The sequence below is a fragment of the Varanus komodoensis genome, unplaced genomic scaffold, assembly GCF_004798865.1.
Source record: "Varanus komodoensis strain SLA01 unplaced genomic scaffold, ASM479886v1 scaffold33, whole genome shotgun sequence".
NCBI lineage: Eukaryota > Metazoa > Chordata > Lepidosauria > Squamata > Varanidae > Varanus > Varanus komodoensis.
The window spans coordinates 1,993,525-2,020,567 of record NW_025335817.1 but is presented as its reverse complement, the minus strand read 5'-3'; the positions used below and the strand labels follow the sequence as shown (position 1 = coordinate 2,020,567).

Here is a 27,043-nt window from a genome sequence, read left to right as displayed (position 1 = left end):
GCACTGAGGCACCATGGAGTCACATGCCTTCCCTGCACTGTCCTGTTTGGGAAACCACGAAGATCAGCAACCCAGGAGGGAGGCAGGTCTGACCTACGGGGCAAACTGACCAGGAAGCCCTGGTCTTAAGCTAGTCCTGTTGAAATGACCCCAAGGGGCACAGAAGCCTGCACAAAATCTATTGGTAGCACCACCCTCACCTTGAGTGATTCCCATTGCACCCAGTCTGTATAATTCTGGCTCTGACTGCCCGTCACTAAAGGCAGAATCAGATGCAAGCTGGAACAGAAAATTAGGCCCATCACTCCCAGCACTGTCTGGTTGAGACATGCTGGGAGTTGGGCCCGGGTGGGGGGCCGCGTTAAGGGGCATCCCAACTCGCATAGCATTGTGCCTCGCCCTGATGTGGAAAATGTAATCTGATGTGGATAACGTAACCAATGCATGAATCAAGGCGCGATTCCAGGCGTGCTTAGCCAAGAAAAAATCGCGTGCCCCAGCCCGCGCTTCCTGGAATTTTTCCCTGCCTAAACGTGCCTAGGATTATTTTTCTGCCAAAGCAGGGGGAGGGTCGCACCTTAGACCAGCCTCCCCCGCTTACTGCCTTCCAGATCCGTTGGCCTGACCCTCCCACTCCCTCCTTGCACGCTGCAATCCAACGCGCGCAGCAGGTGCTCGGAGCTGCACCTAGCAAGCCGCACCCCGCCCTCCCACGCGCTGCCTCTGTTCGCGCATGCGCGCCTCCCGCCAGCTCGCTCGGTTTGGCAGCAGGGCACGCACGCGCGACGGCCGCGGCTCCCGCGCATGCGCGGTGGCGCGGCCGAGCCTTCCCAAGGAAAGTCGCCGCCGCCCCGCCTGCGAGCCACTGCGCATGCGTGTATAGCGGTCTGGTCTTCTGTTTCCCTCCCTCCCCCATTAGGGCAGAGGGGGTTTCTTTTTGCGTCCTCACGGCAACTTCCGGTTTGCGACGGGTACTTCCGGGGCAGGGTCGCCGCTGTTAGGAGGGGTCGTTGCCGCTGCCCGGAAGCGAGGCAAAGCAGGAGCGAGCTCAGGGGACGCCCCTCCCCCGGCAAGGCTGGTGAGCCGAGGGGTTATTATGGGATGGGGGCCCGGCGGGGGTGGGTTGGCGAGGGTAAACTGAGGCAGGACTGGTGGCGTGAGGCCCTTTTCTTCCCACAGAGTAATTTTCCTGCTCCCCGCCCAGTGTCTTGTTATTCGTATTATTATCGTCGTCCTTTCATTTCATTTCCACTTATTCACGCGCAGTCATGCCAGCCCAGCATGATCCCCGTGGTTCCTGAAAGGCTCATGGAGGTTCTATTGTGGCCTCGGCTTTCGTGGACTGCCGCCCGCTTTCTCAGCTGCATGGAGGCGCCGGGTTTATACGCGGCACATCAACACTTTCCTCAGCCTGGGATGTATTTATTTGGGTAATTTATACCCCGTCCAATACCCAGTGGGTCTCAGGACGGCTTACAGTTCAAATCCCATAAATACATAGACACCCAAATAATTCAATACAACTGATCGACAAACTGAGCATAAAAGCATAGCTGAAATTAAACATTAAAAATATGGAAGAATAAAAAGGTCTTGACCTGACGCCAGAAAGCATATACCGTTGGTGCCAGGCGGACCTCTCATCCCTCCATGGCTGAGTGGGGGATCCTGGAAGCTGTAGTCCTAAGTATCTGGAGAGCCCCAGGTTGAGGAAGGTTGCAAAACATTTTTTTTTTTTTTTTTTTTTTGCGGAGGGGAGAGGGGAAGAATTGGGAACAGAGAGGTTAGAATGAAGCTGAATGTAGAAAGTGACCATCGCTTTATTAATGATGGTCTTATTGACATGCAGGTGGTAATGTAAACACCCTGGCAGTAGGTAACCAGTGGACAGGTGCATTTCATTTCCTTCTGACCTCATTGTTTATGCTTCATTCTTCTTGCACCCTCTTGAGCTTCTCTCTCTCTCTCTCTCTCTCTCTCTCTCTCTCTCTCCCCCCCCCCGTGTGTGTGTGTGTGTGTGTGTGTGTGTCACACTGTATCACACTGTAATCAAAGCATGCTGTTCGATGGATCTCTTGAACTGGGTTCTAGTTCTCAAAAGTTCATGCCTTGATAAATGTGTTTGTCTTTATGGTGCCCTAAAACTGCCACAATAAGCCGCTGCACCAAAAGAACACTAGCTGAGTCAGTATCATAATAATGTTGAGTCTGTTTCATAATGTAGTACACATCAGAATTGTAATGTTATCTGTTACTATCACAGCTATTCTAATTCAATTTTAAAAGCCAAAATAACATATAATGTTGAAATATTCTTAATAGCAAGCAAAAACAACAAATGGCATGACACTTGAATGGCTTGCAATACAATTCTTTATGCTGTCTACTCAGGAGCAATTCCCGTCAAGTCCAGTAGAACTTACAAGTAAATGATATTGCATTTCAGCTTAAAACATTTATTATAAGTTGTATCAGTATTATAGTACCATCTTTCTCCATACTGTAGAATGGGAAGACAGATTCCTGTTCCAAAGGCCTTATGGTCTCGAACGACAGGGGGGTGCAGTAGGGAAAGAGGAAGCAGAAGAAGGGAGAGGCAGGATATGTGATCTGTTTTAGTAAACCTGCTCTAAGCCGAAGGATATGGAGATGTTGGGATATTGCTGCCACACATCCCAAGAGGGCTGTCTCTCTGGGCCTCCTAACTTTCAGTGCACCTGGTTGTCTTCTCTCCCTAAGTTCAAACCTCTACTGCTGTTGTGACGTCTGCTTACCTCTCATGGTAGAAGCAGTATACTGAGTGAAAGAATGATTAAGAGCTTGCTAGTTGGTGCTACAATACACTGGGGTCACTAGAACACTGCCGTGTGTGTGTTTTGCAGAGGAAGAGCTGCCGGAGGCCCTTGTGCTGGCAGCTAGTTGGTCGCAGTGTGAACAGAATGCTGGACTAAACAGGCCTTTGCTCCGATTCATTCTGGCTCTTCCATGCATCGGTGGGCATCTTGCAGTAATGGATGTTGTGTGGAAAATCAGGACAGTGTTTTGAAAACAGGCAGTCTCAATTTTCAATCTGAAAAGGAATTCATTTTGTATTTTGCTTAGATTTTTTAGCCTTGAGAATAAACATACCTGGCAGGAGGAGTTGTGTAACTTTGTTATTACTATAGGAATGCAGAAACCGGTTCTTGTTTTAAAAACAAGAACTGAAAGTCCTGATTTAGGTGGAAATAATGCATGCTTAATGCTTAATGGGGTTTAATTTACAAGAATAAAACACACGTTAATCTTATGAGTATGTAGCTATTCTTTTAGTGATAGAGGGATAGTGATCTGATTTTGTAGAATAGTTAATTGTCTGCGGGGCTTGTCTTTAGTCATGGTGTGTGCGGGAGATAAAAATAGACCTGTTATTGGACAAAATTATCTTGATCTGCACAGCCTGGCAGTTCAGGAGCAATTTCAAGCTGTCTCTTAAGATTCTCTAAGGATAAGCCTTCTTATGCTGTACAATAATCCAAACTTGCCACTGAGAAGTCGCCTTTCAAAGTCTGTACATATGTACTGAGTGCGATGCTCTCATCCACAGTAGCCCGCGCTGCTGCTTGCTCCAGTTGGCGGGGTGGGAGCTGATACTGCAGGAGCTGGAGAACGAGCTTCAAGGTGATTGGTGACCTCAACACGTAGAGTTCAGCATGATCATCAAAGGAAATAACAACGCACAGCACAGGAGCAGCTTGCATTTTCCACTGTCACTTTGGCATAGTTCTGTGTTTTTATGTTCCTGGAGGCTCTTGCATGATTTCCTGATTAAGCAATTAGATGATCTGCACAGAGCACACAGAGAGAATGACGCCTCTGGCGATTTTATCAGGTGCAGAACCAAAATGCTAAGCAGCTCCAAGCCGTTGTTGCTTGTGGTGTGCTGGATGCGGTCCAGCTATTACGAAATCTTCAGTGTGGTTTCCTAGCTCGCAGCTTTCACATTGTTTTCTTTTCTAAGTCTTGTACAGCCTGACAGCTAACCTTCATATTGGGAATGCCATTTGCAGCAGTCTGTAGCTTTTGCTGGCTAAACCAATCCTAGCACACACATACCTGCCTGCCCTGGGTGCCACTGTTCGAAGGCACTCTGCATGCCTCTCCAGCTGTGCCCAAGGCCCTCCTCCTGGCCTTTTCACTGCTGTTTCCACTCCAGTACGAGGGCAACCCCACTTAGAGCATGCTATTGAAGCCAAATTGTGTGGTTACCAGTGAATGGTTCGCAGTGGCCAGGCTGACAGTATGCCAACTGCAGAAAACAACTGAATGTGTTACATCTTTAACCTGCTGTTCTCCTAGGTCAAGGATAGTGTCAGTAGCTTCTCCTTTCCCCTGTTCTACCTTTACCTCCTGCATGGGTGGGAACCACCATTCTTGGAGAACTTGCACAGAAAATACATTGCAGATTGTGGAGTTTTCTATTTGTTCCCTCTGCTGAACAATATATATATTTGCCTTGCTTTTCCTATCCTCATGGTCCTGCTTCTCATGTGATATTGCTCATGCACTTCATGCCAGGATTCTTAGGAAGATATTTCATTGCACAAACACTGCTGAACAAACAGTTCTTCTTACAATGTTTTACAGTTCTGATCATCTGACACAAAGGGAAGGAATTCTGGATCAAGTAGGCTCTCCATCAGCCATTGAGGCAACACTGAGGATGGAAGGAGTTGAGCTGAAGGAGGAGTGGCAAGATGAAGATTTCCCACGGTGAGCAGTAGTTATAGTGAGGTCTGATCTGCTTCAGAGCTCCTTCTTCGGAAGGTGAAGTCGCACCTGATCCTTGTCAAAAGAGCCACAGTCTGTGTATCAGCTCACCTGCCTGGCCAGGCAAGTCCCTGGCCTTTGTGCATTTTGGATCAAGGTGAATTTGTAAGGCACCATACATAAGTCATGCTCTGCTGGACACTTCCTGTGTGTATATACTTAGCATTCAGTTTGAATGAAGTTATTTTTAGTGCAAGCTCAGCTGATTCATGTGCATCCCCCATTTCTGAAGGGTCCCTGGTGGAGCTTTCACAGGGTGCAAAGCCACCCCTGCAGTGAAGCCTGGAGCCAATTTTGACGGCATGTGAGCACCCAGATGAGTGGATGTTTAAGCTTCTTCCAAAGTGCTCCTTCAAAGTGTGCTGGAAAGGTTTTGGGACGTGTTTTAGAGACATAGAGCAATAGTGCTGCATCACGCTAATGAAGCAGACCGGGTCTGGAGCAGGACAACGGGCCGTCTGAATGCTCCCGCCACCAGCAGCGACTGGAGAGCAAGAACTCTTCCGCCGCAAAGCTGTTAGGCAATGCAGATGAGCAGGTGTGTGGCCGGGCCAGGCAGTTCTTCCCACGCTAGCCAGCAGGGCGAACCACTGGCCCTCTGCTGTAGGGCAGGGTGGCCTGGCACTGTGAGGACTGCTATTCAGGTGTCGCTCGCCCCTCTGTGACCAGAACTGTCACAGCTGTGCAGTCTTTGGGCTTGGAGTGCTTGTGTGTAGATCCTCGGCCCCCATGAAGGTACAGATTGCCGTCAGGTGCCATCAAGTTGCCTCTGGCTTACGGCAACCCTGCGAATTAGCACCCTCCAGAATGTCCTGTCCTTCACAGCCATGCTCAGCTCTCATAAACTCCAGGCTGTGGCTTCCTTTACGGAGCTGGTCCATCCCATTTCCGGCGTTCCTTTTCCTCCTGCTGTCTTCCACTTTCCCTGGCGTTATTGACCAGGTACAGATGCGCTTTTCCTTCTAATAAGTGTCATCCTGGGTGGGAAACAGCTGAGTGTCGCATGGGTAGCCTGCCATCCTTGCTCGCCTGGGGACTTCCTTGACCCCGACTACGAACCCCCTTTGCGTGTGCTTGTAATCCTGTTGCACAAAGCTGGTGCCCACAGCAGACTTGTACGGAAGCGTGCTGTAAAGATATCAGAGTCCAGAAATGGGGAGACCCTTTTTCCCATCTCTAGACAGGATGTACTGTGATCTTGATGGCCTCTTGCTTCTTGCGTTTATTTCTATGCCAGACCTCTGCCAGAAGACGACCATATTGAAGAAATGTCAGATCCGGCTGAAAGAGGGGACCAACCTGGTAAGCATTCTCCAGCCAGCTGGTTGATGGTGATGAGGCTTATGGTCCACTTATCATGAGAGCTACCAGCTTGGGAAAAACTGCTGTAAGCGATCTCGGATAATAGTGTAAAGAAGGCTACCTCTTGCCCTCACAGCCTTTTCTGGGAAGTAAGGATGGGAGAGCAAGAAGCTGTGTTCAGCTTCTTCCTTGTTTGACTTTCCCTCGGCCAGGTCCTGGACTAGATGGATCAAACAGGAGATGCAACAAGGTCATAAAGTAAATTCAAAGGATACTATTTACTTGCTCAGTGTCACTATAGGGATTCCTTTAGCTGTGCTCATCTGTTTGCCTTCCTTGTACCTGGAAGTGCTAAGGCTGTTTAAACACAAGAGAATACCGTTGGTTTCCCCATCTTCTGCAGGACTCCTCTCTGACTAACAGTAAGAGCACCATTATTTGTGTAACATTAGAACAGAATGGACTCTGTTTGCATAACTATATACAGTGCTCTTGTAATATCTCTGAAAAGTAAACAAGGAAATGCGACTGCAGCGTAATGCTTAGGCTCAGAGGAAGATCTAGTCGCATCCTTTCTTGATAAAATGGTCATCTTTAGAAATACTCAGGTTCTGTTCTTGTAGATCTGAAGTAAAAATTGCCTGCATCAGTCAGTTTCCTTTAAAGGCTATTTGGGGAATTAGGACTGTCATTTCTTAATGTAGTTGAAGCATTTTGTGCTGAAAAGGCTCTCCGAGCAGCTTACACATTCATTCGTCAGTTAAACCACCCCCAGGCTTACAGTTGGAGCAGACATGAGACACAGAGGAGTGGGGAGGGAGGGGAAGAGAAAAGAATTCCTTCACTGGGGCTGGCAGAGGGCTCTGCGCTCACCCCCGCCCCTCGGCCGGGCCTGCTGGAGTGAGCACCGGCAGCTGCGGGTGAGGGAGGCTCCTGCCAGCCTCCCGCCTCCCTCGGCTCATCCTTCTGGAGCAACTGTGGCCGCTTGTGAAATAACGCCCACTCTTCCTAACCCAGCAGAGGTGAATGGGCACAAAGTTAAGAAGAAACTGGCCGCTCCAAACATAAATTTAACCCTGGATCAAAGTGAGGAGTCCGTCTTGTCCGACTTGGAGGACAGCAGGGATATCGACCTGGATGATGTGGAGACCCCCTCGGAGAACAGCAACGAGTTTGAGTGGGAAGGTAAGGGTGGCCGCTCCTTCCAGCCACGGGTATTTGTATGCTGCCTGGAGGCGTTCTGCACGGGGGGCGGGGGGTGCCCCATTGGGCCGTGGCTGTCACGTGATGTGCATCGCAAGGCCACTAAAATCCCTCCACATCAAACCTTGCGTCAGCAGGCGTGGCTGACATGGAGATTTGGCTGGTTTTCATTCCCTTCACACCAGAGTCCTAAGGGCAAGCAGCTGGATCCCGTGGCATCATGTGGCCTGGGGCACAGTCAGCTGCACACTGCTCTGAGACGACCTTCCTGCACAGCAGACGTGGGAAACCCTCTTGGCCGCCCCAGACTTGGGGCTGAGGCCCTCCTCCTCCTGACATCAGCCACTTCCACCTGCCCATTCCTCCTCTTTGGGTCCAGGGAGAGGCACAGAGCTAGGTCTGGGAGAAGGCTGGGAAGGGACCAGAGAGAGGCTCCTTGGCGGGCTGGATTGGGTCCACAAGCCAGTGGCTCCCCAGCACTGCTCTGCAAAAACAGTCCTGCACCCATGCAGCTTCGGGTCAGGGATTCGAGTCTCCTCATTTAGAGGTGGGAGGAGCCTGTGGATCATTGCCGCTGTTACACACTTAGGAGGAAACAGCCCTCTGGTGAATCACAAGTTGTCATGAGGTATCAGTGGATCTGTCTCTCCCACCGCTCTCTGCTGTTCAGGACCCCATGGAATAGCCTAGGGCCTGGTGTGCCATTTCATGCGTGTGCTCACTCCATTTGCATACTGCCCAGCAGCCAAAGGCTCTCTGAGCATCGGTTCTGCCAGTGAGCCCGTGTCCAGTCTGTTCTGTCCTGGAAAGGGACTCGAGAGTTATGCAGGCAGCCCCACCTGAGCTGCGCCTTTGCCGCAGCCCTGCCTGGCCTTCCTTGAGCATGTAGCAGCATCACTGCCCCAAATAGGTGGTCATCCGACCTCTAGGAAGTGCCAGGGCGGTTTCTGCCACCGCCGCCCTGTTGCAAACCTCCCTTTTGGGAAATGGCCTTTGGCAGAGCAGCACACCTGGCAGTCTCAGGACTGGCACTGCAGCAGAAGGGGCAGAGGGAGAAACAAGAGGGGGCGTCCTCTGTTTGGATGTGGCCGAACCCAGGATCCCCCCCCCCCCCCGCAGGACCTTTGTCATAAAAGAGAATCGCTCCATGTCACGCTGTGGGAAGAAGTAGCCTATTCTGGACATACTGGAGGGAGCGTGGGGAAGTGGCACTGGTCCTGGCCACTTAAGGGGATAAGGATCCCAGTATGAGCCCCCGCTCACTGGAGTCCACCTCTCTCTGGCCTCGCCTCTCTTTACAAGGTGGGATCTACCTCTCTTAGTTGTTACCCCTGCCTGTTTTGCATGTCCCCTGCAGGGTGAATCCTGGTGGTCTCTGTTTGTCGATGAACTATTTTAAAATATTGTGAGGCTGTCTCTGAGGATAGATCCCTCTCAAGGGAGTAGCACAGATCAAACCAGCACAAAGAAATATACTGTTTGTTTGATTTAATTAATGAAATTGAGCTCTGTTTCACATGTGTCCTGTCCTGAGGACGCTGGACGCTACAGTGGTGATAAGTAAAATGTTTGGGCATACGGTAGTTCCTCTGCTGCTTCTTGGAAGTATGTACGTATTTCTTAAATCGATGTAGCTGATGGTTAGTGTCAAGGCTGCTGGCGGTGTTTCAGTTCATCTTATAAACTCGCTGAATTGCTGTTTCCATGAAAGGGAGTAGAAGCTACTTTTGGTCAATGCCAACTTTCAGACATGATATTTTCAGACAGCTCTTGACTCAATTATGGACCCTCTGAAATTGGTGTAGAGATTAAAGAAGGTTGTCTTTTCAGTTTACATTTAGTATCCTGCTTTGAGCATTTGGATAAGTTTCGGTGCATACCGAGGTTGACACCTGATGGCCTTTCGCTAGCTTTTCTAATGGGTAGCATCCATAACTCCAGGGTTTTAGACTTTACAGTACATTGGGCAAGAGAGAGGCTGAACTGTACGTCACTGGAATAAGGTTTCTGTCTCTTCTCTTCTCTTTAATGCGGCGGTCTGCGTTTTCCTGGAAGGATAGTTTCCATTAACAACTTCTGTCTTGGAAACAAACTACTAACATGCTGCAGTAGTTTTTTCACACCTCTGTGGTAAGGTTTGTGCTACTGACATTTCTTTAAAAAAGCCATGAGGTTGATGTATTCTTTAGGGCTTTTTCAAGATAATACGCGCAGTTTTGATTGAAAGATCTATTTGCATGATTGCCACAAATCAGTGCATTGATGTGATTTGCTACTAAATTGATAATCAGTGGGAAATGATCATTGAAAGGGAGAGATCAAGGGCTGTCAACTTATCAAAGGGTTTTCAGCATTGCCACCATGCATAGGTTGTTTGGGGTATCAATTCAAAATATACTCAGGATAGCTTTCTTTTTTTTAAAAAAAGTGATTGCCTGAGTCCAGCTGTATCTTGCTCAGATACTGAGAACTCCTTTGCAGGGGACAGCTCTGATTTACAAAAAGGGAAGCTGGTCTGATTAAAAGGCCAGCTGTATCTCATGTTGATTTAAAAAGCAAGAATCTAATATACTCGAGGTTTATTCTTCAAATACCTTGAGTTTTAAAAAGTTCTGTACATTCACTGTTTAATCACATAATAAAAATGCAGCACAAGCAATTTCTAGATATGGCAGTTACCACTTCAATATAATGGCACTGGATTTTAAAAGATTTTGTGCAGATAGAGAACTGACAAACCTGCTTAGTCTATCCGAAACATTTTGTGTAATTATATCTTAAATATTCTGTTCCTTCAAAAAACCACGGACAGATGATCTTCCAAAGCCCAAAACTACTGATGTAATTAGGAAAGGATCGCTTTCAGAATATGCAGCATCTGATGAGAAAGAAGAGGAAAGGCGCTGGCGAATGTTCCGGATTGGAGAACAAGATCACAGGGTAGACATGAAGGCAATTGAGCCCTATAAAAAAGTTATCAGCCACGGAGGTGAGAATTATCACAAAGTGTCTTTGTCAGAGTACCAGCCCACACAAACTGCAGGAAAAAAGCATAACCAAGTTCTTCTCCTCTCCTCTCTTCTCTTCTCAGGCTATTATGGTGATGGATTAAATGCAATTGTTGTGTTTGCAGTTTGCTTCATGCCAGAAAGTGGGCAGCCAAACTACAGATACTTAATGGATAATCTGTTTAAGTAAGTGGCTTTTTTTTAAATAAGTGCTGCTTTGACATTAGTTAGAAAATTGAAATATTTTGAGTAAAAGGATGCAGGGCCCATATGTTCAAAGTCTTTGAACCCTTTCCCCCTCCTCCTCCCTGTTCATGTTTATTTTTTATTTATTTTTCGATTTATATCCTGCCTTTTTCCTGCAAAGGGCTCAAGGCAGCTTATATCATTCTCCTCTTCCATCTTATCCTCACAACAACAACCCTGTGAGGTAGGCTGGGCTGAGAGTCTGTGACTGGCCCAAAGCCACCCAGTGGGCTCCATGGCTGAGCAGGGACTCGAACCCAGGTCACCTGAGTCCCAGTCCCATGCTCTAACCACTGCACCACCCTGGCTCTCCTGTTCATGTTGAGAGGGAGAAGACAAATGTCTCCTGTGGTCCGATGGAAGATGCCCCTTAATGGCGGGTCACTATAACCAGCCTAGCAAAAGAAGTAGTTGCGGTATCTGCAGCAAAGGGTGCTTGGGCGCGATAATCACCGTGAAGCTTCATGGGAAGGCAGGTTGCTTTTACTTTCCCTACTGCAGGTATGTCATTGGCACACTAGAATTATTAGTAGCAGAGAACTACATGATTGTTTATTTGAACGGTGCAACGACCCGGAGGAAGATGCCCAGTCTAGGATGGCTCAGGAAGTGTTACCAACAGATCGACAGGAGGTAAGATGAAGCTGCCGTGCAGGACATACAGCTGTTTTAGCACATGAAAATGTCCACCAGCATAGTGACCACTGTTGAGGTAAAGTGTAAATTGACTTCTCTTTTTGCCATATCATGAAAGCCAGCTCTGTTGCCCTAGTTTGCAAACCTCCAGATCACCGGGCCACTTAAAAAACTGACACAGCTTCTCTGTGTACTCAGCATAAAGCAAATTTCTTAAACCTTGTAGAGGGAAGGCATATGCAGCATAGGAAGTTGCTTGTCAGCCCATTAAGCTATCTAGCTTAGCATCCTCTGACTGACCCCGAGGCCTCGTTATACTTTCAGGCAGAAGCCCTTCAGGCAGGAGTCTTTCCTGGTCCTTCCTTGGGGATTCCATGGACTGAACCTGGAGGATTTTATGTGGGAAGTATCTGCTTTCCCACTGAGATAGGACCCCCCAGATCTGGGTACTCCAGAAAAGGGGTGGGCAGAAAGTTGATCTCCAGGTGTTTCAGCTTCAAAATTCCTACAGGAATGAGCAGGGAGGGTTAGATTTCGCAATTACTCATGAGGGCTACAAACCTGTTTTTCATTTGAACTCTGTTCCCAATCCACATTCCTTCTCTGGACATTCCTTCTAACTTACACATACAAGCAAGGCTGTAGCAAGTATATAAAAATCTTTAGCTTTTGCTACATACAAGCTAGTGCTTTGGGAGCATATTGACTTTCTCTGTGGCTGACCATTTGTTAATATTTTTATTTAACTGTAGGTTAAGGAAAAACCTGAAGTCATTAATTATAGTCCATCCTTCGTGGTTCATTAGAACGCTTCTGGCAATCACAAAACCTTTTATTAGGTAACACTTGAAATATTTCCTTCCTTCTCCTTTTTTAAAGTGCTGGTGTGTTTTAGAGTGTAGTTGTAACGATGTTATCACATCTCTTTTAGCTCAAAATTCAGCCAAAAAATCAGATATGTCTTTAGCCTGGCGGAACTGGCTGAACTTGTCCCGATGGAATACGTTGGCATACCTGAATGCATAAAACAGTAGGTTGCTGGTTACTTGTTTGCAATCCTTGAACAGGGCATAAATGCTTTTTTGGAAATGTCTAAATGTCTTCCAACTTGGCTTCCAATTAAAATCCAAATTGCATTGTAACGTAATTTGGGAGACGTGGGGGAGGGTCCTCTTTTGCCCCATGGCAGTTGGTGAGAGAGTCCAATGGGGTTTTTGTTTTGTTTTGTTTTTGCTCTGGCACGGAAGCAGGAAGACTTGGAGAGGGCGGACCCACAAAAACAGCCGGCCCTCTGTCTTTGAGGGTGCCCCTCCTCTGGGCTTAACAGCAAACGTTTTATGAAGCCCACGTTTACAATTAACATCAGCTTACTTTGCAGGACTGTATTATGATCAAAGTATAAAGAGAGTTCCTGTTTGACCCTATTTTTACTTGCTGGGCCCTCAAAGATGTCTAGCAGCATCTTCAGTGCTGCTTTGCCATGTGTGTAAAGGGTGTTCGGGGTTACCTGGGATAGGACCATGTAGGTAGGACAGGACCATTGCCCTTCTTTGTCTGGGTTTTGAAAGTTATTTACTGATGGGCCATGCTCTGGCTTTAACGCGGTTTGGGATTTGCTGGATCTGATTTACTAAAATCAAATTTTCCTCACTAAGGTATGAAGAAGAAAAATTTAAAAAGAAACCCAAAAGGTACCTGCACAGCCTGATCAGGACTCTTGCTAATCTAGCCACCTTTGCACTGTGCTGACTCAGGGTGGATTTGGCTTGCGGGAATGCATACAGCATGTGTGAACGGACGCGCACCCCTTGCACGTGGACCTAAGCTTATGCTGTGTCACTCACACTTTCCGAACGGACGGCTTATTGTGCCAGTTGTCAGCCAAGTAGCCAAAAGGCTAACGCTCCAATCTTCAAATGCGGAACTGCGCAATCCCCCCCACCTCCAGCCACAATTTCGCAATTGCTGCAAAATGCTTCCTTAAAAATAGATTGACATTGGCTACGGCTCGGTAATCACTTGAGCCTGAAATTGCTTTAATTTGCATCTCCACTGCCTGAACCAACCAAAGAGCTTTCTTGCTTGGAGCTGTCTGCCTTTGCAATATCTTCCCCCCCTCCTTTGGGCATGGCAGGGGTGTGGGACTCATCAGCGCATGCTGGACTCTTCTGGTGCTTGAAAGCGCGCAGCCTGCTAATAAACGTACCTCAGGGCCACGGTCCAAATCTGATCACTGGTTGCCATAGCTACTAACAACTTCCCGTGATCCAGAAGGTGCCATTTGCAGAATGGTTCCAAAAGCCTTGCTGCCGATGTTGTCATTTTTCTTCTAGTTCACCTTCAGGGTGGTATTACAGGCCGAGGACTGTGCACTAGGCACCTTAAGAAGCTTTCACAGGAAGGACGCTTTTCCGTGTGTAATCCAAACCCTCCTGCAATTTAAGGACTGTCGTCCTAGGAGGGATTTCTATAACCAATCTCTTGCTGATTGCACGGGAACTCTTGTTCGCCTTGTCCTTGCATGAGGCTCCGCACGGCTTTGAGCTCAAGTTCTGTTTTTGACCTTTGTACTGATCAGTAAAACACCAAACCCAAATGGGACTCGTTTCAAACGAACCTGCAGCTTACTAGCTGTCTGTCTTTGAAGCCACAGCTTTCATTCTGTGTCAGCCCCATGTTTGCTTAGATCAGAAAGAAGCCCAGCAGCTCCGCATTCCCCAATTGTGGGGACTTTTTCTGTAAACATGCATCGGGTTGCAACCTTACAAGTGTAAACTGTGGAGGGGACAGTCCCGAACTCTGGCAGAGACCTGCTAACATCTAGGAACTTGCCCCTGGATGCCGCTCACTTGGAGCCATGAGGGGACATGTGTGTTGGTCTCTGGGCAGTTGTCCAGATTGGTGTTCCTGGCTTGACACCCAAGATCTCACGTGGCTCAGGTTCTGGAAAACGTCACTTAGCCAGGCATAGCCTTTGTTCCAGGCACCTCTTCGACCGAGAGGCGGGAATGATACTTCAGGAAGAGCTCTGTGCCAGGGCGGATGAATTTGGGAGGCGATCCATGGTGATGGCACCGAATCCTTGGCAGCAGGCGATCCCCTCCAGCTTGGGACTGCAGCGTGATGTTGGCAGTAGAACCAGGCAGAGCTGGACTGCTAGGCAGCGTCAGCAGGGGAGGTGGCCTTGCAAGCTGCGTGCGCCTCACCAGCTCCCTGTCGTCCATAAGCTGAGCAAGGAAAGCTTTCCCAAGCCTAGAATGCCTCCTACGACTTTGGCTCTCTCGGAGCCAAAACACCTACCTCTAGTTGTGCAAGAACAGCCCTTACAAGGCAGGCCAGCCTGAGTTCTCCCCGTCTACCTGCAACAGGGAGCCGCGGCCAGTCCTAGTCCCGGGCAGGCGTGCTTCAGAATGGAAACGTGCGGGTGCCATTCTTTGCTAAGGTTAGGAAGCATTGCTGGGGGCATGTGCCACCTCCTCCAGTTCCGTGTGAGACCCACACCCTCGGCCTCAGTCTGAATAAACAGCCGTCCCTTTCCTTGCCGTGGTTTGTGTGCCATTTGCCTGTTCCCTTGTCATGGTTGAATTCACCCTCTGTTTGCCTTTCAAGTTCTGATTCATGATCTGCAGAGAGACTTGCTGCTTTACTTTTGTTAACAGTTTCAATGCAACTGCCAAATAATAAGCACTGTTCTTATTCCGTCAAGAACTTTCATCTCCAACAGGGCACAGAAATGCACCTTTGTCTTGACTCTTGACTTTTTGTCTACTAAGCAGAATTGACCAAGATCTTAATGGGAAACAGGAGCAGAAAACAGAACAATGAAAGATTTTTGTGTTTTGGATCTGAACCAAGACTGAGGAATGTGTCGATGAAATGACGTCTTGCCTTTATCAAAGCCTGTTCTGAGGAAACCTGCCTCTGGATTTGTGCCCGATGGACTACTCGCTGCCGAACAGGTTCTCAAGTCCTGGCTAGCCATTGGCACGTAACAGCTACCTTTCCTATAACTGTTTTATACTGCAGTGTTGCAGAGCATCATAGGAAGCACCCATGTTTTTTATCCTAAGTGATGCTTACTCAGTAAATATTTATATGCTTAAACGTTAAGAAAAAGAGATAATATATATTTTTATGATTTCTCAAAACAATATTTTATAATGTTTATTTGCGAAAACCTGTTGTGGGTAGACCAGGCCATAATGACTGCTGCCATTTATTCAGTAATAAAGTGCATGACAATTTCTTATAAATGGTCAAATAGTTCCTGGCTGGCAAATAAACAGAAGCACAACCTCAGCAGTTTACAAAGCTAAGAGGATGAAATCGGCCATCCCATGCAAAAGCAGAGATTCGTTGCCAGTGTTCAGAATACTCGGATATCCACTCTGGGTAGGTGTTCTTGGCCCCAAATGGATTCTGTCCATGCCTTAGTCTGTTTGGTCAGTGGGCTTCTAATTTTGCACAGCGATGCTTCTGAGAAGAATTGACGTAACAAAGCGTGATGCTCGCAGAATGATTGCTCTCATACTTGGCCAGTGGAAGCAATATGCAAGTCGCGTGCTCTTGAATCAAGTCAGCCACCTTCCAAAGAAGGGATGCCAACCGTCCAGGCTGAAGATCGAGGGCCGAATCACGTATTACAAGAAATGCAGGCCAGCTCCCCAAATGGGCACCCAGAGTCACCTCTGTACAATGCAGTCCTCCTCTCCGTGTAGCATTCCTTGGCTTTCCTGTCCATTGAAGGCGCACAGAGTGGAGAAGCCTAGCATGATGATGTCAGAATAGACGTGTGTGTTTGGCGATGAAGTCACAGAGAGAAGAAACTCGATGGAAGGGTGTTCTTCTCAGTGACAGCCCTGCATCTCTTGTGTGAAGCGTGGTTGCACCCCGAAAATGAAGGTGGGATGAGACAGGGCTGCCATTGCGTAGCCTGAGAAAGCCCTGCGGTTTTGACCCAGCACCTTCCACAAGCACTGAACTCACTTTATACGCTTTTTTTGATTTTGTTTTTTAAAAAATCAGACCTGCATGTCCACAAGCTTTCTCACCTGTGCACAGGAAGCAGCTGCCCTCGTGTGGCCCAAGTCACGGTTGGTCCTGGGTGCTCATGTACACTGTGGACATACTATATGCACTAATCCGACGGGTCCGTCATCAAAACCATTGATTGTAGCAGAGTCGTTAAAACACTTTGCTGACCTTGGAAGAAACACTTTATAAATACACTTGTTTTTAAAACTTGTCTTGCATGTTAGCGACGCAGTCAGAAGCACCTTTCCAGTCTCCAAACAGTGTTTACTTGTGGGGGGGGAAGTGCTGCCCGTATGTCAGTTTATAACCTCTTCAATAAATAGTGTTTTTACATTAAAATGGCTTGGACTGGATGTTTATCTTCAGGAGGGCTCCAGCATAATCCCAAAGCACCTCAGGGCGACCTTAGATTGAAACAGGGGCAGGTGTGAGTTGCTATCCAAGGGTGTTTGGCTTGAGAAGGGTCCACTCTTGCTTGTCGGCTGGCATTGCGAGAAATGAATGCTGCTTCATTGGGGGAATAGCTGGAAAGGGACCGGCGCACTGCTTTCCTGCAACAACACGAGTTGCTGTCTCTTCTGATGCTTGCCACGGGCACAGTCCCACGCATGTTGAGACAGAAGAAAGTCCTGTAACTCCTAACATGTCCCAGAGCGCTTACAACTGGAAAGAAGAGCAAGATTTAAGGGTTCAGGAACTAGCGTGGACTAAGTTTCCATGCAGTTCAGCACTTATCAGGAGTATTATCCTGACTTGCGCACGTGTGTGTGGGAGTGTTTTGGAGGAAGAGGCATAGAAAACAGGTTAGGAAAATGAAATGCAGAACCTACAGGCAGTGACAATTGTATTTGGTGTGAATATTAGCCACCCTTCTCTCCCCCCCCCCGCCCCTTTTTGACTGTTTCCCATCTGGCCTGGTGAAGCATTCTGTAGAATTTGAAAGCATGCAATTAGTGTGACCTTGGAGCCAGCCTAATTGCAGGGCAGTGGTATGCTCATGAAGCACCCTTTCAAGTTGGAGGTAGGGAAACTGTCAACTCTCAGTTGGGATATTGTTGGGATATAACTCTCATCCGCCCTAGTGAAGCTGCGACCCTAAGAAACAGCCCTAAAAAGCAGAAGAGTGTGAACTTTTGTTTATATCTTTATCAGCATCCTACAGTCACTTGAGGCAGCCTGGAGAGCACCAGGGTGGGGAAAGGCTGCCTTAAGATACGGTTGTTAGTTCCCGAAGGCACTTAAGCCAGGAAGGCAACCGCATTTCTCTGGAAGTAGGCAAAAATAAGTGCGTTTCAGTGTCTTCTCCCGCAGGGATTTTTGGAGAAATCGGAGGAAACCTCCCCACTATTTTCTCGCTTCTATTCTTTATTCCCATATCCGTGCCCCATCTTTCTCTGCAGCCGGCCTTCAGTGGGGCTTGCTCTCGAGTAAACGCGCGCAAGGGCAGGCAGCGTGATGACGGTCTGGGGCAGGGGTGGATCCTGCAATTTGGGACTGGGAAGACTGGTTTGGCTTTTTTTTTTTTTAATGGGGGGGTAGGCTGTTTCCCCAGCTAAACTCTTCAGTGATCTCCCCCCACCCCCCAGCTGCGCAGCAGAAGCCAGGGATAGAGCGGCCTGGCTGCGCATGCGCCGCGTCTGGGCTCCGGAGGCCGCGGATGAGGCCGCTCTTCCCCCCCCCCCTCTATAGATGCGGATGCGCTCAGCACAGCGGCGCGAAGGGCGTTCCAGTGGCTTCAGGAACTCCGTGGTTGCGACTTCCGCCTGGTGCCACTTTTGCTTCCGGGTCGAGGTTTCCTGAGGGAGGAAAGGGAGGGAAAGGAAGAACGCCGCTCGCCGCCGCCGCCGCCCCTTCGTTCGGGACCGTCAAGCGCGCCAAGAGCCGGCCGGGCCCGCCCGCCGCCGCCGCCGCCTTCTCCCCCTGCAGGTGTCGCTTCCTCCGGGGACGGGGTCCCAGCTCGGGCGGCAGCCCAGGGGCGGGGAGGCCTCACCAGCCGGGAGGTGCGCAGGCAGGCGGGTGGTCGTGGCCGGCCTCGCAGTGTAAATCACCGCAGCAACAGGCGCCTCCCAGAGGCGCGCCGGAGCCCGTCCACGCTCCCGTGACCCGCGCCCGGGAGAGCTTGGGAAGGCTCGGTGGTTCTCGCCCGGCGGTCCTCGTCCTCACGGCCCATTCCTGTAACTGGCGGCGGCGGCAGCAGCAGCTCCTCATGAAATGGCAATGCAGGGGTGGGGGCTGGCTAGCGGGGGGGGGGGGCTGCCAGGGAGTCAGGATTGGGGGTGGTGCCCTCTAAGCCCTCCAGATGTGCTTAGGGTCCTGCTGGCGGCACTGCGTGGCTTTTCATTGTATAGGGCACGATCCAGTGCGTGCTTAGGTAGAAGCAGGCGCTGCAGGTCCCTGCATGCCTTGACCAGCCATGCACTAGGGTCGGCGACATCACATCCATAGAGCGTGAAGCTTAACTGGGAGGTGTGATACAGTTAGGTAGACCTGTACACATAAATGCATAATTATTTATGTAAAGGCAGGATGGCGTTGAAATAAAAAGGTCATCCTGTGGCTACTCTGATATGACCAGATATATTTGGAGGAAGCACAGGGGCCGCCTCATGCAACTCATTTTGCATATCTTTCAGCTTTAAATGAATTGCCATTAATGCTGCATCTAAAACATTCTAATGCCAAGGCTATATTTAAAGGCCCTGGAACTGGGAGAGTACAGATCTTGTATTTGTCTTTGTCCTCATCTTTCAATATTTCTGTGGGATTCTTATAGTTTGATTTATTAGCAGCTTAAAAACAATGGAGTGGAGAGTTGGCCTGTTGTAAAATGTAAAAAAAAATATCTTTACAGAACATCATCTCTTCAAAATATCCCCTTCACCTACCAGAAGGCTAGTAAATAAAACTGCAACTGCCAGTTGCCTTAACTGAGTAAATAGGTAGGCTACCTGCAATGCATGTTACATGCATTTTATCTGTGTTGGTAGAAATTTCTAAAATAAGTAACAATATCCTGGTAATTATTCTTGCCTATAGATATGGCAGTTACTGTTGATAACAAAGTCTCAAAGGCTATTTATTTTTGTCTGGAGCAGGGGTGGCAATTAATTTTCCTCTGGGGCCACATGAGAAACTGTGACAGTTGTTAAGGGCCGAGCCAATACACTTACAGCTCTGCTCAATATATATCTGTATAAAAACAGTAAATGAAACATTACAATGATCCAATGAAAATGTGGAGCACAGAACAACACTATTTAATGAATATTCACAAAAACATTAACATTACATGAAAAGCAATAAATTCAGTTCAATTTAGCAGATCCTTTAAAATAAAAGCAGTGCAGTTGTATTGCTTGTATCTATATTACGACGATACATATTTGCATTGACTTTTAATTTGCCAGGGACCTCATGCGGGCCAGGCAGGGTCAGCCATCGGACCAGATGTGGCCCGCAGGCCGTACAATGCCCAGGTCTGGTTTAGAGGGTCATTTATGCTCTGCATTTGTGGCAGAGGTATAACTAAGTCCAAAAGATTTTAAAATCTGTGTTTGGGTACTGCTGGGTAGATGCCCATGTTGTGTTCTGCCACAGCCTTGAAAAGTGATGTGTGACCAGCACTGAATGCATGGGCAAGCTATGTTTCTAAGCTGGGATAGGCAACCAGGTTTCCTCCAAATATTTTGGACTACAACTCCCATCAGCCTCAGACAGCCTAGCCAAAAAGCTGTAGTTCGAAGCAGATGATACCTGCTGCCCAATCCTGTTGTAAGTTGTGATTCCCTTTCTGCCTGCCTGCCTGTTTTTCTTTTGTAATGTTGATCGTTTAGTAACCTGTTTGACTTCCAGATTCTTCTTTTGAAAGAAGACTGTGCTTGAGAACCATGTTAGCACAGTTTGTACCATGCATGCTTTCCCTTCCTCAGGCTAGCTTAGTAATTGTTGTGCTGGATTTCCCAGGTCCGTGGTAAAAGCGAGGCTTCTTCAGGTCTGTGGATGTTCAACAACAGTTTTGCCATTTTCCTGAACCATGGCCTACCAGCTCTATAGAAACACCACGCTGGGAAACAGTCTTCAGGAAAGCCTGGATGAACTCATACAGGTATGGCGTAGACTGCTTTGCCCCTGTAAGCCTGAACTTTCCAGTGGTGAATAAATGTTTTACGGACAGGCCACACTAGGTTTTCAAAATATAACTGGAAAAGATGTAGAGGATGTGCTTATTTTCCACTTTCTCTCCATGGTCTCATTGATGAGCAAAGATTAAAATGCTCAGTCGTGGATTATTATTATGGATTATTATGGGTTTATATGCATTTATTGGGTGTTTGGTTTGCAAGTTGTCCAGAGACGTGCAGTGTAATTGGGTGGGATAAAAGTATTCATTTTTGGCAGCTGTGCATGGTGTGTGAATGTTTAAAAGGAAAACAATAATTTAAAGATTTTTGCAGAGTCAAGCTTCTGTCTATCCCGAATATAATTCATCCTTGAAGCTGAAGGTTTTTCTCTTCCCGCTTTCAGTCTCAGCAGATCACCCCTCAGCTTGCACTTAAAGTACTTCTGCAGTTTGACAAAGCTATCAATTCTGCATTGGCACAGCGGGTCAGAAACAGAGTCAATTTCAGGGTAAGAACACTAAGTGCTACCTAGGAGTGGAAAATATTTTCCGTGGTTTACTGTAATTTCTGCTCTAGAGCCAAGCTTGACCTGTCCATAGAATGCCCTCCTGAAATGAAGTTGGAGGGGTAAGACCAGAGGAAGTTTCCACAGCAGTAGGAAGGGAAGTTAGAGCTGGGTCTCCTCCTCTTTTCCCTCTGTCCTCAGATGAGAGATGTGAAACATCCTATGGTCCGCAGAACATCCTAGTAGGACATGGGAGCAGAGGAAGTTGCCTTATCCCAGTTCAGTTAGCTGGCCCATATAACCCAGAATCGCCACCACAATTTCCAGCTGGAGTTCTAGTCCCAGGGGTCAGACCCAGAAGCTCGACTCGCAGACTCTGCTCTGCTGCAGAGCTACTGGGGGGGGGGGGGGGCGGCAGGGGTGGTGATCTCAAACACTCGACTAAAACTACCCGCTAAAAAATTAGCCTGGGCTCCTGCTTAAAAGCAGGCAGCAAGGGACCTTGAGAAACTTACCTGGGGAGGCCACTGCATAGTTCATACTGTTGTGTCACTGAAGTGTAACCTTATGCCTTAAGATTAAAACTTTCAGCGTCCCCCAGCCCGCCATTCATGACTGTGGCTGAAATCCACCACTGAGCAGTTGGTAACAACTTGGCACAGTGGTGTTTCTATTCTGTTCTGAAACAAAGCAATAATTGCTACATAGCAGAGAAGCTGTCTGATTATACTAATCAAGTAGTGTTTACCTTTTCGGAGAATCACTATCCCATAGGGGCTGCACGAGGCAACCTTGTAACATAGCACATTGATCCAAATCGAGAGGCTACTTCTGCTGCGTGGCTTCGGTTTACGGTACTGAGACAAAGAATTAAGGATGGTCACATCAGAGAGAAGAGGCCAGATGAGCTTAGAAATGGGAGAATTCTGAAGCAACAGGGCTGCAGCTAAAAAAAAGTCTGCCCCTCTTGGTTTCTTCTGAACCTAGTATTCCTCTGTTCTGACTCCCCCATCTATTTGGTGCTAATATTCCTTCAATGGCCACAAGGGGGCACTCTGTGTACACCCTTTCTCAGGACACATGGGATGCGGGCAAGGTGGCTTCAAGGGCATCAAGCTTGGATGGCACAACTCGTGAGCAGATACTGTTAGCCAGCCTGCTGGCAATTACTGAGACACCCTCGTTTTTCTTCCAAAAGGGCTCTCTGAACACATACAGATTTTGTGACAACGTTTGGACGTTTGTACTGAACGACGTTGAGTTCAGAGAGGTCACTGAGCTTGTGAAAGTGGATAAAGTGAAAATAGTAGCCTGTGATGGGAAAAGTAAGTCCTGTGCCCTTGTTGTGTGTAGAGATGCTGAGCCCAGGTGGCAGAAGGGCAACCCCACCTGTTAGCCTCCCACCCCTCTGTCCAGCTAAAACTCGTATTTGTTTGGTTTTCTCCTCACCTCAACGCTTTGGCCTGTGAAAAAGGCATGTTTCCTTTGAAAGCCTGAACCTTGGCGGAGGTATAAACTATGCAAAATAGATACAACTCAGTTGGCACAATTCTGAACAGTCCTTGCTGGCGTTTGCATAGCTATTTCCAAAATATAATTAGAACTCCAGGCTATCAAAGTTCTCTTCCCTGACATGAGCAAAGTGCTTGATGGAAAACTTGGAAGCTTGTTCATTCTGCCTGCCCCAGGTGTGTTAGGTTTGTGTAAGCCCACTGATCTCTTAGAAGCCTCCTGGCTAACCTGCACTTGGCATCAGAAATCCAGGACTGAGCCAAGGGGTGCCCAGCCTCTGTTTAAGGACCTGTAGTGAAGACGTGTTCACTCCCAGCACCCTTACCTGGTTTGAGAACTGCCTTAGAATCTGAAGTGCAAATATGATCTTTTAGCCCCTTTAATTCCATTCTCCTTCACCGTACAATCAAAATCAGCTCACCAATCATGTTTCATGACCTGTGAGGTGACTGACAGCACTCTTAATCTTGCAGTCCTGGGTAGGAATTCAAAAAGAAACGGAGTCTTGTTTTCTTCAGGTTTCTTTTGTGCTTTGTTGTTGTTTGTTTCTTTTAAATAGTTTATCATTGTTTTCTTAAAGTACAGAAGGAAGAAGAATGTAAGAAAAAATCGAAATGAAATTTCTAAGGGATCTTAAACAAGTATAACCTATACATTCATAACCTGCAAATTTCCAAAGAGGCCAGCACTTTCTATCCTTCTGTCAATCAATACTCTGTTGAAGCTTGAAAAAAGAATGATTATAGTTCCCTATACCAACAAATTTTCCAATAACTTCAAATCAATGTTAAATCGACAATATTTTAACAAGCTTCCTTTTACATCATATTAATTATACTGCTATAATAGAATTTCCATTTATCATTAAATTCTTCAGTTCGTCTTCTGTTTTCATAATCAGTTATTTTACCATCACTGTGTACTCGGCCAACTTATTCTTCCAGTGTTCCTTTGCTGGGCAGCCTGGTGTTGGTTTCCATTCAGAAGCAATTGCACTTCTTGCACCAGGCATCATGTATTTGAATATTTCTGACATGTTCTTTGAAAAGGTCTCTGGCATTATGTTCAAAAGCATATTCTCAGGACTCCTAGGAAAATAAGTTTTAAAGGTTTTTTGTATTTCCACATGTATCAGCTTCCAAAATCTTTTCATTATGTCACTAGTCCACCACATATGGTAGAAAGCCACATCTACTTTATTACATTTCCGACATCCTCCATTGACATTCTTGCCTCTTTTTATAATCCGTCGTTATTTGTTTTTCGGCGTCAGGCTAAGACCTTTTTATTTCAACGATATTTTAATAACTTTTAACATCAGTTTTTAGGTTTTATTATGCAGCCAGGGTGGATCTGGATTTTATTTGTATTATGTTTTATTTTATTTTATTTTATTTTATTTTATTTTATTTTATTTTATGTAAGCCGTCCTGAGGCTAAGCGATGGGACGGCATACAAATGCTAGCTAGCTAGCTATAAAGGTCGGTCGGTCTGTCAGTCGGTCTGTCTTTCTTTCTGTGGAAGGAGCCCTGCTGGGATAGGTTGGTGCCACCTAATCCAGCATCTGTTTCTCACAGTGGTCAGCCAGATACCTCTGAGAGGCCCCCTAGAAGGCAAAGGTGGTCTTTTCCGCTCTCCGCTTCCCCAGCAACTATTATTCAAGGATGTGGTACCTTTGAACATGCAAGTTCCACCCTCCGTCATTGCATCAGTAGATCTCCTTCTCCATGAATTGCTCTACTCTCCCTTGAGAGCCATCCAAGCACGTGACCATCGCCGTGTCCTTTGGTAGAAGATTCCACCAAAGATTGCTTGGGGCTGTGTGTTCTTTTGTCTGTCCTAAATCTTCTGGCCAACAATTTCGTTGGGCAGCCTGGTGCGACAGGAGATTGACAATAGCTTCTTGTTCCACATGATGCTTAGTTTTATGAAACTAACCTCCTCCCTCTTGCCTCTTGCTTTAGTCTTCTTTCCTAGGGAAGAAGCACTAGCATCCTGATCTGCTGATAGCTCTTTTCTGTGCCTGTGGTGCATCTCTTTGAGATGGACTAACAGGAACTATGTGCAGGATTCCAAATGTAGCCACTCTGTTACAAGGCCCCCTTTCTTTGCCTCTGGATAAGCCCCTGCAAGCATCTGGAAGAGCTTTCCTCTTAGCACAGTTCAGTTGAAGCAAGCAGTCCAAGTATGGATTAGTCTTCAACCACCTCGGAAGTGATCAGTTACATCCTTTCCACAGCAAACAGACAAAAACTCTGGGTGCCCGTTTGGTACTTCTGGGGCCGCTTCAGGTTGAGTCAGTGGGTTTATGCCTTCTCTGCTCGTGGATGTACAAGCTCCAATAAACCCGTTACTGCTTAAAGCAGCTGCAGCTGCCTGTCCTTAAGAGGCTTCGAGGCTTTGGAAGGAAATGGGGAAAGGGCAGTCAGGAAACCCTTCTCTGCACAGTGCGGAGCACCTCATTCGGGACTTAAGACTCCTATCCAGAATTGAAACAGCCTCTGGCAGATCCCCCCTCCCGGGCCTTCATCTGTGCTTGCCTGTCTAACTTCCATTCTCCTCTCTTGTAGATACTGGCACCAATTCTGCTGAGTGACGAGGTGGCATCTCCGTGCCAGCATTACCTTTAAGGGGCTGCACTTCTGGCAGTGGAGCAGGGCCAGAGACTGTGTGGATGGCTATTCTAATGGCGAAGACATGAGGAATCCATGCCAGAATGCCTTTGGGAACTGTTGGCAAGATCTCTGCAGAGCATCTTTTCAGTTCACTGCCTGGAGGGCATGAAGACAAAGGATCTTGCTTTTTTTAAAAGTGAAACAAACCATAAGGATGATACGCTGTTGCTTTTTGGTTCGTCAAGGTAGCTCCAATAAACCTTTTATTTAAAACTCCTTAGCGAGTCATGATTAGACCTGAGTCCTGTTCCACATGTGCGGCTCCTTGGTAACAGGAGACAAAAGATAAGGAGGCATCCTGGCTCAGTGGGTAGAGCAGAAAGTTCCGGGCACCAGGCCCTGCCACCTCTGCCTAAAAGGTTTGGGTAGGAGGCGCTGGGAGAGCTCCCTGCCGGAGGCCTTCAAGAGCCCCCTTCCAAAGCGGTTCTTCCTTGGCAAAGCACATGCACCAGCCTTCTAATGCCTCCGGCGCTTCGCAGCGCACTCTGGCAAGGCCTCAGTCATCCTTGCCCCCTTCTGCCGTGGGGTAAACAGGCCGGAGCAGTGTGAGAGGCTGCGACCGTAGATGGAGGAGAAAACCAGCACACTGGAAGTTAAGAGGCCGGTTTTAGTAGGCTGGAGAGAGAGCAGTCTGCTTTGTTGGATGCAAACCTGTGGTCTGTGGTAGGGTTAGCTCGGGACTGTTTAACCCCTTAAACGACTCGGAGTGCCACCGTTCTGGTATCACAATGCTCTTCGTTCCCTCTCAAATGTGTGGAGCCCATGGAGTTGTTGCTGCCTTCCTGATTTCTAGGTAGATGGAATTATTGATGACACTTCTGATTTTATGTGTATCTGTAACACAGTCCGTGTGATTTTATAGTGCTGAAGGCCAAATGAGATGGGAGCGCACCGCAGAAGTCAGGAGTTCTTGCTTAGCTGGTGCTTCCTGCACAGCCCCTTGAGGTTAACCTGCAGGCTGTTTCTGAAGCAGTGTGACCCAGACTAAAGTCCAGTGCTATTCTAGTGGGGCCTTCAGCAACATGTGGCCGTTGTGTGTGCTCCTCACGGGTGGTTTCTCCTGGATACTTCATCTCCGCTCCCATCTAGTTTCCATTTTTCTTCACTCCAGTTTAAGTGTTTGCAGATGACGATAACCCCCTGTCCCTCTCTCTCTCCTACAACATGCATGGATTATAGAGTAGCTTTTTTTAAGAATGATTTTGTGTGTGGTCACATTCCACAAAGTTGTCTCTGACTTACGGCGACCTTACGAATGAGAGACCCATTGACTCTCCTGCCCATGACAGCTCCATTCCGTTCCATTAGCGGCAGCGGCTTCCTTCGCAGAGTCCGTTCGTCTCGTATCTGGTCTTCTCTGACATGCTTGGCTTCTCCAGGAAGTCTTGCTTTCCTGTGATGTGTCCAAAGTACGTCAGCCACAGTTTTGTCATTTTTGCTTTCTGGCTTGATGCACTTATTCTTCTTTCTGTTGGTGCAGGTTGTTTGCAAAACTCCTCCAGGACTGATTTTGCTTGTATAAGCTCTATTGCAAGCCTTCAAACAAACAGATACCAAACTAACCTGAAAGGTATATTCTGCTGAGAAATGCTCTATGAAAGAAAGAACACATCCAGGAATTTAAGCCTATTGCCCCTAAAGCTTAGTTGTGATGACATTAAACACTCAGCTGGCATTTTAGCGTACCTTAACCTGAGACTTTGAAGCCCAAGCTCATTGTTAAATTTTGGATCTTGTCCTTGTAGGAAATAATAAAGTGAGCACACCACATTCCACGTATGTTTGCTCTTGCATCACATGATCACTTTTCCTCCATGGTGTCTCTGCCCCACTTGGCCTTCAGTGAAGTGAGCCCTGATTGCAACACAAAACTGCTTTGACCACCTTAGATTTCCCTGCTCTCTGAATGCAGCAGAATTATAAGGATTCCAACGCCATGAGAAGGAATTGAAGGCTTTCTTGGCCATTTGACTTTGCAACTATGCCAGGCG

The 27,043-nt window shown here is 47.5% G+C and overlaps 2 protein-coding genes across 8 annotated transcripts; both read left to right on the top strand.

Moving 5' to 3' along the window:
- Positions 1–894: 894 nt before the first annotated feature.
- On the top strand, positions 895–16,577 carry BNIP2 (BCL2 interacting protein 2). 5 transcript variants are annotated; one of them, XM_044438880.1, is made up of 11 exons: positions 896–1,078; positions 4,627–4,752; positions 6,047–6,111; positions 7,129–7,296; positions 10,127–10,303; positions 10,406–10,508; positions 11,070–11,201; positions 11,957–12,043; positions 12,136–12,234; positions 12,860–12,895; positions 14,981–16,577. In XM_044438880.1, exons 2-11 carry the CDS (start codon positions 4,703–4,705, stop codon positions 15,027–15,029), a joined length of 966 nt encoding a protein of 321 aa, XP_044294815.1. In that variant the 5' UTR covers positions 896–1,078; positions 4,627–4,702; the 3' UTR covers positions 15,030–16,577. The 5 variants fall into 5 exon arrangements, with proteins under 5 accessions (XP_044294812.1, XP_044294815.1, XP_044294814.1 ...); XM_044438877.1 differs by having other exon boundaries at positions 895–1,078; positions 12,860–16,577; XM_044438879.1 differs by having other exon boundaries at positions 7,132–7,296; positions 12,860–16,577.
- A 1,475-nt stretch (positions 16,578–18,052) lies between these two features.
- GTF2A2 (general transcription factor IIA subunit 2) lies at positions 18,053–25,268 on the top strand. Of its 3 annotated transcripts, none has more exons than XM_044438982.1 (5): positions 18,053–18,164; positions 20,202–20,343; positions 20,763–20,867; positions 22,063–22,189; positions 24,948–25,268. In XM_044438982.1, exons 2-5 carry the CDS (start codon positions 20,272–20,274, stop codon positions 24,971–24,973), a joined length of 330 nt encoding a protein of 109 aa, XP_044294917.1. In that variant the 5' UTR covers positions 18,053–18,164; positions 20,202–20,271; the 3' UTR covers positions 24,974–25,268. The 3 variants fall into 3 exon arrangements, with proteins under 3 accessions (XP_044294917.1, XP_044294916.1, XP_044294914.1); XM_044438981.1 differs by lacking the exon at positions 18,053–18,164 and adding an exon at positions 18,552–19,177; XM_044438979.1 differs by lacking the exon at positions 18,053–18,164 and adding an exon at positions 19,666–20,009.
- The last annotated feature ends 1,775 nt before the right edge of the window (positions 25,269–27,043 follow it).